Source organism: Rhincodon typus, chromosome 10 (assembly GCF_021869965.1).
Source record: "Rhincodon typus isolate 14 chromosome 10, sRhiTyp1.1, whole genome shotgun sequence".
Classification (NCBI taxonomy): Eukaryota; Metazoa; Chordata; class Chondrichthyes; order Orectolobiformes; family Rhincodontidae; genus Rhincodon; species Rhincodon typus.
In genome coordinates, this window is record NC_063341.1 from 44,005,259 (window position 1) to 44,017,762 (window position 12,504).

Genomic DNA, 12,504 nt, shown 5'->3' on the forward strand with positions numbered 1-12,504 from the left:
TTCCTATAGTTTCCAGGGATGTGTAGGGTAGATGGATTAACCATGGGAAATGCAATTTTCAAGAAATACCAGCATAAAGGAAAATCAATGCTTACGAGAGGAGAGTGCTGATTGGTTGACATCCAAATTCTGAATAGTAAAGGCATTAATTTCTCTTTCGCAATGTTTCTACTGTTTGAGAGTCAACGTGCCAATCAATCAGCATTCTTCTCCCAAAATGGTACAAATGTTGTTTCCCTTTGCCTTGAAATGTCTTACATTATTGCCTTAATGAATGCGAGATTAAAACCTTTGATAAAGTGTCTTTTTTTCCTGCAGTACTGAAGTTCTATATTGCAAAACAACTATTTTTCAGTGGTAAACCACACTTATATTAACTTAAAAGTTTGTCTTACAGGATACAGCTGGTCAGGAGCGATATAGAACCATCACGACTGCTTATTACAGAGGAGCCATGGGCTTCATCCTCATGTATGACATTGCCAATCAAGAATCCTTTAATGCAGTGCAAGACTGGTAAGTTATTTTTTTTCCTCTCTTTGCTGTCCGAATGCATTCACTGTGCTCATTTTTTAAACAATTCCCCATCCTTTCCTTATCTTTTTTCATACTTTATGATAAATAACATAATTAACTTGTCAGTTGTTGATCCATTTTAAGACCAATAGAAATGTGGCTCTTGAATTGTCCCTTAAGCAGGTCAACCCACTTTAACATCAGCAAAAAGCCCTGTGGTCAGTGGTCAAATGTGTAATTCACTATGATCAAGATCTCATAAAATTGGATTGAGCCAATACAGTAATTTCAAGAAACAGTTTGGAGAATTTTTTGATTGGTTAAAAACCTTTAATGAACGATGTAGCTAAATATTGTATTTGCTGAGTATATGCTGCTTAAGACATTGGCCAATGTAATAGTTTGTCTCTTGTCTTACTTGGGGCTGCCAGGTGTCGTCTTTCTACAGTTTCTTACGGCTTGTTCTTCAGATATAGAAATACCAATTGTCATTTTCAATGAAAATGATGTAAAGTCTTAGTATTCATTAATAGGAGGTGGCATGTTGCTAAGACCAGCATTTATTTTCAGTCCCTGATTGTTCTTGAGAAGGTGGTGGTGAATGTCCGTTTTCATTACAATTGTACGCTAGATAGGCCTTTCAGAGGGAAATTTAAAAAGCAGCTACATTGTGGAATTCGCATGTTGGTCAGACTGGATAAGGACATCGATTTACTTCCCTGGAACACATTAGTGAACTGGATGGATTTTTAGGCTAATCCAATACTTTCATGATCACCGTTACTGATACTGGTTTTTAAATCATAATGTAACAAATAGATTTTAAATACCTCAGCAGCTTGATAGAACTTGTGTTTGATCATTTGTCCAGACCTCTGGATGATTGGTCCAGCAACATAACCACTGTGTAACCATACCTAGAAATGTACTCATTAGTAAAAAACATATCTGCAGAAACTGAGGTTAGCAATGTTTACGATTATGGTCATTCGGTTCTGGCTCTCAACTAATGACAAATCATTATGATTACAAGCATTAACTTTTAGGTTTATTGTTTGGCAATTGAATTATTGATCACTAGAATATCTTTAGTAGTTGTTTATATATTTATGCAACAGTTATGGTTAATTATGTGTTCAACATCATAAGAGTTTGAGGTATGAAAAGTAGGTAGTAATCTCTTGGCTAACGAAACAGATCCTCATTTCTGTTGGTGATATTCACGGAGGAGAATAAATATTTCAGATAATAGATTAACTTGGAGAGTCATTGAACTTTTGGAGGAACATGTTTTCAGTGTAATCACTGCAATGAACCGGATGATGTACAACATGGGAACAAACAGCCCAATTGGCCTGTGTTTATCCTCCACATATGCGTCCTCCCATTAATTGCATGCTGCTTCGTGTTCCTGTATCCCTTTAGGCATCAAACTAAAGCACCATGCAACTTGCTTCTAACACTCCACATACCAGTAAGATTCTCATTCCCACTAGTCTCTGTATAAAGAACCTTCAAATAAAAATGCTTTATTTGATTTATCAGTGGCTGTCTGCATATTCTGGAGTCATGCATGAGTGGAAACAGTTTCTCCACATTGATCCTATCAAGCCCTTTCATAGTTTCAAAGCCCTTTATTCAGTTGCCTCCAAAATTGCTTTGAATTTGCCCGTTTTATTCAAATCCCCAACTTATTGTTCATTGCACATCACACTTTCTTCAATAAACTTTGACAAATTTCATTACATGAAAATTGGTACTGAGCAAAGTTAAATGTACATTGAAAAGTTATGCAATGTGTGTTACTCACCATACATTTATTAACAGCTCTTACTAACCATAACCAGTGGAAGCTACTTGAAGGTGCAGAACTAACCCTATTGCTCTCTGATTACTGGCAAAGTTTAGTTAAGAGTACTAGTGGTAGTATTTGAAGTAATTTCAGATTATCATTGCTTGGTCAAATATGATGATTTTTGTCTTAAATGGAGCTGAGGGTATACTCGTTGTCCTTGTTTCATATTGTAGCAACAATCTAAAATATCAGAACCTTGGAAATATAACTCTGTACTAAGATGAAAAATGTTAATAATAAAATGAACTATAAACAGAACAGTTGAGAAATGGCCTATAATATTTACTGTGGGGATGAGTGTGAAGACCGTGTGAAGATTGAGAGGTATAATTCCTAACAGTTCAACGGCAAAAAGTCATTTTATTTTCACGTTTATCCTAACATTAATTTAAATATATAGCACACGAAGTAGTAGAACCTTTTTCAAGAAATGAATTGCAGTGCTTAGCCGTTGCCAAGAGTGAATTGGGTGGGACAAATTGGTAATGTTGTGCACTCTTGTGTTTTAATTGATGTATCATGAATTTCATATTCTATTATCAAGGTTGCAAGAGAAATTTAGTGATGGAACTAGGACTGGGTTGCTGAAAGAGGTTAATTTGAAATTTGGTAGATTTTGTTAGAAGTAACTGAAGCTGTAAACTGTGGAATTTTGACATATCTAGTCCAGAGGCTTGCAAAGTGCATAGACTTGAAGGGGTGATAGGTATTCCTGGGAGCAAAATAAGAGTTCTTTCAAAACAATGTTATCTAACTTTAAAATGGTTTTAATGGGGAATCATATTCCCTGTCTACCCACTGGTTCAGTCATTGTGACATTTGACCTGGTTGGCATTCCAGGGGACATTTCAAAAGTGGCAGTACAAAATACCTGGTAGGAAATACCAGCCATATTGGACATGGATAGTACCTGGAAACAGATAAGGGATGTAGCAGCACGGATGAAGGAATTTAGCCAGTATGTTGTTATCAAGTATGTAACTCAGCCAGAGAATAAACAGTTCCATGTTTAGCACCTACTAACTCATTCAAACTTACAACTCTGTTTGTTACATCTTACATACCTCAGCAGAGTAAGTTTAAAAATATAACTCTTAACCGGGTCACATAACTTTCAAGGGAGGAAGGCAGACTAATGGCAGCCAATAGTTATCCCTGAACTATGAGAAGTGGATTAATGTTAATACACTTAACATGTTGGTCATGGCATTCAGTGGGTTAGGAGGTAGAAACTTGTTGAATGGTATACCAGGTTCCTAATAGTAAATTATTTGAATAGTATAGTAACTGTTTTGTACTGCTAGTTCGGAATGAACTGTAAGCAGTTGATGACAATATTTTCTTTTCAACGGTCATTCTCATGGCTCTCTCTGCAGTACACACTGCTGACCGTACTACTGAAGGCAAACTTCTGGCTTGCTGTTGAAGATTAACTTTGGTAATTGCATGCTTGTGTCGGTTTTCTGCTGGATATGTTGGTTAGCTTAGCTTTGAAGACTGTGCCAAATGAGCAAAATAGACTAATTAAATATTTCCATCTATCTATTAGATCAGCTAAACACCTTACTCAAGGTAGCCTTTAATTTAAAATAGCAATTCCAGTACTAAAAATCATATCGATAAAACAAAGAACTGCAGATGCTGGAAACCTAAAACAAGAACAGAAATTCTGGAGACACTTAGCAACTGTTGAGAGAAAGCATGTTCTCTGTTAAGACTTGGAAATTGGAAGTTGACTTGGACAATGGTGCTGTTTGTTATTGTCAGAAAACTTCAGAAGTTAGGAGGTGAAGCAAGTTGCATTGTGTACTGCAATGTGATAGATATCACATTAATTACCTTAGTCTCTTTGCTTGATCAGTACGTGACTGCTGCTCAACAATCCTTATTTACTAAAGTTATATTTGTTAGTTTTAATCTGTTCTGTGCTTAACATCCGGAACAGATTTCACTTTGTTTCAATCAATTTAATTGATTTCTTTCCCTACCCCATTTGACTTCACTTCCTTTCTTGAGATGTTTATTCCATCGGTTTTCCAATGATATGTTTTTTTTCCTGTATATCCCTAATTATTTAATAGATTCTTCCTTCCTGACCTCCTTCTCCATTCCACAGGCTGCTTAACAGACAATTTGCAAAGTGATAAGTGCATGAGTTTTGGGCTGGGTGCTCATTTAAACTACTTCCGCGGGCAACCACCATGAGGCAAACTGCTGAGTGGCTGCACACTGGAGCAGAGGATGCAAAATCATGAGAGGCCAGCAACATATCAGACAACTGCACCTTTTAGCGAGGAGGTAGTACATTGTGGCTGCAACAGGTGCAAGAACAAGTTAAAGAGATTGTGAGCCAGAAGAACACTGAACGAGTGTACAACGAGAGAGAAAGAGGACCACAAAATGTTCTTTCCTTTGGTTCCAAAGAAGAATCATTGGACTTGAAACATTAATTCAGTTTTCCTCTTCACAGATGCCATCAATCCTGCTGAGTTTCTCCAGCACTTTCTGAAATAACTCCAAAGAGGCCCGGCATCCTGTCACTAAGCCACATTTTATTTACATGTGGAGTGTGCTGGATACTGATTCAGCTCCCTCAGGGGCAGCTCTGAGTGAATAGAACTTCTGACACTCCTGGTTATATCTGTCAGCTGGGGCTGCCTGACTGGGGCTGTTAATCTGGCCCAATCAAGGAACTCATATTCTATGAGGTCTATCTGGGTGACCTTGTTACAATCACTACATTCCCTCCCCCACTGAGTCCGGAACATTGGCCAGTTCTTTTTTTGTAACTCCTCCTTGGGCGTTTTAGTACCGGGTCACGCTTCTCCAACTCTGCCTTTGATATGGGCAGCATATGACGCACAGTATCTCGCCTCTTGCGCCCAGAGTGTCTCAGAAGAAATACATTCTCCTCTTCAGGCAGCAAAGGCATCAAGGCGATGACATCCATCATGTCTATCTCAGATTCCAAGGTATTTTCAACACTTGATGGAGCAGGAGAACCCATGGCTTCCAGAACAGTTGGAAAGGTAGTTGAGGAGCTGGGCACATTTTACTCCTGCATGGTTTGCAAAACTGCAGTTTTCATATGGTCCCTGTGCTTACTCAGGACTGTTGCAACCGTCCAAACTTTATATGTCACTGAATCTGACCTTGCATTGACCATGCCTCTTCCCCTTGCAGGGCCATTCCCATGGTTCCTACACCAAACTTCATCCCCTGAAGTAAACTGTCTCTATTGCTTAGCAGAGTCTTGTGTCTTACATTGGTGTTTCTGACACTGTTTCACCAGCATGCCCTCAGGTCCAAGAAGATCAGATATAACCTGGTGTGGAGTCTTCTGCACTTTAGCAACTCTGCTGGAGCTATCCTTGTTGTTGCGTGATGGATTGTCCTAAAATCAAATAGAAACCTGGACAGTTTGGTATCGAGTGAAGCTGTTTCTTTAAGTTTCCCTTCAAAATTTGGAGTGCTCTTCCTACCAGACCATGGATGATGGATGGTATGGAGCTATCTTTTTATGTCCAATGCCATTCAACTTTAGGAAATACTCAAATTCCTTGCTGGTAAATTATGGCCCATTATCTGCGACCAATACTTCCAGGAGCCTGTGAATTGCAAAAGATGCGTGTTTGACGAATGAACTCTATGCCCATTCAGCCACTTTGAGTGAGCGTCCACAATGACCAAGAATATTGAGCCAATGAAAGGACCTGCATAGTTGACATGTAACTGAGTCCAGGGTTTATCCGGTTACTCCCATGAATGTCGGGGAGTTGCTGGCCATAATTTTTGTCCTTGTTGGCATTCTGGGCACTGCCCACCACCACAGCTATGTCTGCATCCAATCCTGGCCACCAGACATAACTTCTCACCAACATCTTCAGTTTGAAAACCCCTGGTTGACCCTGGTGGAGTTCAGCCAGTATCTGCTGGCGACCTTTGCTGGGACAGTCACTCTTGCTCCCCATAATAATATGCCATCCTCTATTGTGATCTGGTCTCTAGGTTCAAATAGGTTTCACTTCTGGTTGTGACAGCCCTTTGGTTTCCCACACTGCCAGCTCTTTAAGTTTTGCCAGGACCGGATCTTTCTGCATCCAAAGTTTGATATTGTCAACTGTGACTGAAAGGATGTCCATAAAATTTTAAACCATTGTGGACTCTTCCAGTGGTAGTATCACCGATGGTGTGTCTGCCAGTGGGAGGCAGATCAGTGCATCTGGATTAGTTGCTTGGAATCTGAGATAGACTTGACCTCTCAGACGGTGTTCCAACTTTTAATTATACACATTTAGAATTAGAGCCAACCACTGAATTCGGCCTGAAGCTATGGGCGGCAATGCCTTGTCCTCTAAATGGACCTAGCAACAGTTTGTGATCCGTTATTATTACAAATTTTCATCTGTTAATGTATTGGTAGAACTTACTGACACCAAATATGATTGCCAAACCTTCCTTCTCTACGTGGGCATATTTACACTCTGCATTCACCAAAGTTCTGGATGCATGCGCTATTGGGTCTTCCTCTCCATTGGGCGACCTATGAGTTAACACTACCCTGATGCAGGGAAGCATTGCATGTCAATACCAGATCTCGCTTTGCATCATACTGTGCCAGCAGTGTGCTATCAGGGAAGTGTTTCTTCACTTCCCTGAAAGCTATGGCTTGGCTATGTGACCATTTCCACGGCTGACCTTCTTTTAGGAGTTGATTCAAAGGTTCCAGGACGGAGGTCAGATTATGTATGTACTTTCCATAATAATTCACCATTCCAAGGCAAGACCTAAGCTCCGGTGAAGATATTTGATCACCCTTAATTTATCTTCTAACTGGTGTAACCTGGTCTTGTTGACTCTGTGGCCCAAGTAAGTCACTTGGGGTATCTGGAACACACCTTTTTCCATTTTAAGGTGTACAGCCGCTGGGAGAAACATTTAAGGACTATGTCCAAGTTCTCTAAGTACTCCTTCTTGCTCTTCCCTGTCAGTAGCATGTCATTGAGATAAATGACGATCTGGGATAGACCTTGTAAAACGTTCTCCATTGAAAAATTGCACAGGCTGAAGATACCCCAAATGGCACACTTGTATATTGGTACAAACTCTTATGGGTATTAATTGTAGCATACTTCTGGGAATTCTCAGCTAACTGCAACTGCAAGTAACCATGTTCAGCTTCGTGAAGGACAGCACCCCTGCTAGCTTTGTGTATAAATCCTCTATGGGAGAGATTGGGTATTTATCCAGTTGTGAAAAGTGGTTTACCGTTTGTTTAAAATCCCCAAAAAGGCAAACTGACCCGTTGGGCTTCACAACCGGTACAACCAGTGCTGTCCGTTCTGCGAACTGGTTTGATGAATCCTTCAATTTCCAGCCTTCTGATTTCTGCCTCTACTTTGCCCATGAGGCAAATGACACTGGGCAGATCTTGCAGAATCATGGAATTGCTTCCTGATCATCATGCAAGGCAGCATTGGCTCCTTTGATAGTGCCTAGACCTTCCTGAAAAACAGCTGGGCATTTAATTAGGATTTCACTCAGGCAGCCATTTTCTAATCGAAAAATGGTGACCCAATCTGGGTGAATCTTTATCAATCAATTTTGTGCTGTCAAGCTTGTGCTCTAACCTTTTACTACTATCAGTGGTAACTGAACCAGTTGCTTCTCATAACATACGGAACTGAAGTTGTACCCTTAATCTGTAAAGGTTCCCTGCTATAAGTTTTCAGTCTAGCCAAGGTATTGTGCAAACACAAGGACTGAAGTCCAGGGCACATTTTGTTAAAGCCTGGTTCTGCGATCACTGAAATGGTTGCACTGATATCCACCTCCATTAGAACCGGTGACCATTTAGCCAGACGTTTATTTTGATTGGTTCTGATTTGGATGTTGCTTAGCAATTTAACTGTTTCAAGCCAGATATCGGTGGACTTTCCAGGGTGTGCACTCTCCTGGATACCGGCCTATGAGTTCTCTTACTCTATTTAGGTCTGTTGGGACTTTTTCGCTGTCTCGAGTAACTACAATGGTTTGGCTTTCCAGATCCTGAAGAAAATGTTAACCATTTGGCTGAAGCTTGGTTTAGTTTTGAGGTTTTACTGTGGGCTGAGCTAGAGACCTTATGCTCAGGATATGTCCTGAGTGAAGCTTTGCAATTGCCTTTACTCAAGTGGTGAACCCCAGCTTAGTTGGTCTGGTGAGGGTGTACATTTCCGTCAGAACACCCTGCAACTCACATGTTCCACTTGCCACATTTTCCAGTAATAAAGCCAGTTGTAGTGCCTGTTTGAAGTCCATTTGGGCTTCAGCTAGTAGGCGTTTTTGCATGGTTACATTGTTAATCCCACATACCAAACAGTGTCTCAGCATCTCATTAAGAGTTAAACCAAAGTAACATGCCTGTGTCAGTCATTAACCTAGTCAAACGTCCTGTTATGGATTCTCTGGTTTTCAAATTGCCAAGTAAAACTGATAGCATCTCAGAGTTAGAGGAGGCTTGCACATAATATTCCTTAACTAAATCTGTCAATTCACGCAAGATTTTAGAATCTGGTACGTCAGGGAAAGTCAGGCTTCTAATAACTAAAAAAGCTCTGGGTCCACCAGCTGTCAGGAGGATTACTCATTGCATTCCGTCTGCCCCAAAGTTAGTTGTCCGGAAAAAGTCACACGTTCTTTCCACATACTGGGTCCAGTCTTCAATGGCAGGATCAAACAAGTCAAGCTTCCCAAATAATGGCATGATACCAGAAATGCTTACCCCAACTCAACGACTGTAGCAAGTGAGACAACAAGGTATAGAGCTGGATGAACACAGCAGGCCAAGCAGCATCAGAGGAGCAGGAAAGCTGACGTTTCGGGTCTGAACCCTTTCTGAAGAAGGGGCCAGACCTGAAATGTCAGCTTTCCTGCTCCTCTGATGCTGCTTGGCCTGCTGTGTTCATCCAGCTCTATACCTTGTTGTCTCAATTACAAAAGGGACATGTGTTTTAAACAAGTTTTTTTGTCAAAAAGAGTTGAATTTTATGGCAACATCAGAAACCCACCATTGCAAAATTATCTGGGGTGTTGGAAATGGAACAAGACTTGAACTCAGTGCTACTGAGCAAGTTGGAGAAAATTGATCAGTCTTCCAATCCTGGTCACTATCCAACAATCTCTGCTGAATAGTGCATGTGAAAGTATCAGGCGAAAGGTGATCTGTGATACGCCATGATTGATTGGCCTACCTACACTCACAGTTGGTGCTTGTACAAGAATAATGCTGCTCTAATACCCAAGAGCCACCCCACCAATTCAGCATCCAGATACTGTAGCAAGCCAATTCTCGCTGCAAAACTGGCAGGAGATGGACAATAAATCTGCATCAAACAATTTTGTTGCTACAATTGGAAAATTGATAAGTGATGAATCAATGCAAAAAGAAATAAAATAAGATTTTTGTTTTGGAATACAATAAAAACAAAATTGCATTAATGAAGAAATCCAAAGCTAGGAAGTGTAGAATTTTAATAACTATCACCGAAGAAGTAAAAGCAACAACATCGATTTTATTATTCAAAGAAATTGAATTGCAGATTAGGAAAAAAATCAAAAACAGAATAGGAATGAGAGGAAAATAGACAGCCCAAATTCTGATATAGAAAACACTAACAATATTTGCAGTTTGCTTTATTTCCATATACAGTTGGAGCAATTTTGCAGGATGTATGTATGAATATCTAATTAGTGTTTATTTTGCATAATGCAACTCAAAATTCAGAATTAATGACATCTCAAGTCACTTAGTTTTATCCATATTTCCTAAATCGGCAATGATTTGAATTTTTATTTCTGGTTGAGATAAAATCGCAAACATAAACATTAATATTCCAGGCTTTGTGTCCTGAATTAGGTAAACACTTTCAGCTCTCACATATTCACAGTGAGAGATAAGTATTACAATAAAATTAATCAAACATAATTAGTACCTTCATAATTGCAATATTGGTCCAGTAGCTTGTTGCAAGGAAGTGATACACTGGGAATCAAGTTGCCAGATGGGATGATTCACACTACCCTTCCATTAGCCTCACAAAAGCAGCAATTTACCCTCACCTCCCAGCAAGTGTCCAGTCACCAAGTGACTCTTTATATACACATGGAGAGTCCTTGACACAGATCCAGCTTCCTCAGAGCCAGCTCTCAGAATGAGCAGAACTTCTGACACTCCTGTTTATATCTGTCAGTCAGGGCAGTCTGATTGGACCAGATTAACAGCTCCAATGAGGGAATCATATTCTGTGAGGTCCACCTGGCTGACCTCATTACAATCACTACATTTTCAAATTACACAAGATTTTCTGATGCTGCAATTGAGGCCTTGTGTGGAGGAAGTGGAGAGGAGAAGGGTTAATCTATCCAAAGGACAGGTTACTATCTAGATGAATGTGGGTATGGGCCCAAGACCTGAGTGCAGGTCTGCAAAAGGTTAAGGGATTTCACCTGAGTGGTTAATGTCAGTAAATGCATCTTCGACTGCAATACCTTCAATAATTGCTCCACTAACATTACACTCTGGTCACCTGCCTCATCTCAGCCTCACACACTTCACACAAATGACACCAACATGTCACAGCTTTGTGACAGCCAGATCACTCAAGCATATTGTATCACATTTACTGACACATTTCCCTCTCTCTTGCAGAACAGCATGGTGAACTACCAGAGGCAGAGCAGCTCACTGGTGAGATTCTGATGGAGGATTGCAATAATCAGGAGGGGAGGCAATGGTATCGTGGTAATGTCATTGGACTTGCAATCCAGAACCTCAAGCTAATGTTCTGAAGGCACAGGTTCAAATCTCATCTAAATTAAATCCAACAAATATCTGAAATAAAAAGCAAGTGTAATGACAACAATGTAACCATTGTCAATATCTCATAAAACCCATCTAGTTCATCAATGTCCATTAGGCAAGGAAATCTGCCAAGCATCTCATCTATATGTTACTCTGCAAATGTCTCTTAATTGTCCTTAGGGCAAATAGGGATGGGCAATAAGTGCTGACACAGCCAGTAATGCCCTCTACAAAATAAATGTTTCTAGGATTGCTGAAGCACTGCCCCAGGGGTGTAAGTTATCTTTTCAAAAATACTTTGAGCAGAATTTTCCTATTTTCATTTAGAATTTTGTCAAGTGATATTTATGGTGTTTGGTCTGCCCTGGCTCCAAGTGTGTCTTTTCACACTTAATTATTATGTAACAGGTCTCTTGGGTCCGTTTCTTGGGAAATTGCGTAGCCAGAGAGGCAGAAGTAATAGAAAGGTTTGAGAGGGATATGGGCCAAATGCTGGAAACTGGTATTATATTAATTTAGGATATCTGGTAGCATGGAGGAGTTGGACTGAAGGGTCTGTTTCTGTGCTGTAAATCTGTATGACTCTGCAACTCTACTTGTCATTGTCTGAATCTTCTGGCTTTCACATGTCAGGTGCCATATTTTAAAATCCACCTGTACTCCCCTTCAAGTGCTGCAAGGCAGGAATGACCCCTTATATTATGGTGCTTGAGCCTCTAATATTCAGGGCATAGCCCAGAGGACAGGAAAGCTCACTGCCCTCTTTGAGGACATGCACCTGGAGGTATTGTTAGATGGGCTGGTGGAGAGGAGGTCAGTCCTTTTAATGACTGGCTGCCAAAGGAGGCTACATCTCCAGACACATGCAACCTGGATGCAATGGAGGTAGGAGATCGGTGATCTTCTGTGCTCAACAAGATTAAGTGCTACTATCCTTCCTCTGCTACCGAACATTTACAGGGTCACCACTCACTCTAAGTCTGCCATTGCACACATATCTTACCAACGTTCATGGACTAGAACTCTCAAATATTACGTGCATCATGTCCATTCAATGGCTTTCACCCACTTCATCCTCCCACACTACTAACCTTTCCTGCCCTCTGCACTTTCTACTCACTCCCCAGGGGACACCCTCACTCGAACATTGCAATCATCAGATGATAGCCCTACGTCTGACATTTTTAAAAAATTTAACCTATTTTTCTAATCAACCCATTCAGAGACGTTATTACGCACCCCTGGAGCAGGTGGAACTTGAACCCAGACCTCCCAGTCCAAGGGTAAGGAC

The 12,504-nt window shown here is 40.4% G+C and overlaps 1 protein-coding gene across 1 annotated transcript in view; it reads left to right on the plus strand.

Annotated features, from left to right (window-relative positions):
- LOC109928325 (ras-related protein Rab-3B-like) overlaps positions 1-12,504 on the plus strand; it is a 33,656-nt gene that overhangs the window by 1,272 nt on the left and 19,880 nt on the right. Inside the window, exon 2 of the mRNA XM_020528313.2 lies at positions 398-516. Coding sequence (XP_020383902.2) covers positions 398-516 — 119 coding nt within the window. The remainder of the gene's footprint in view (positions 1-397; positions 517-12,504) is intronic.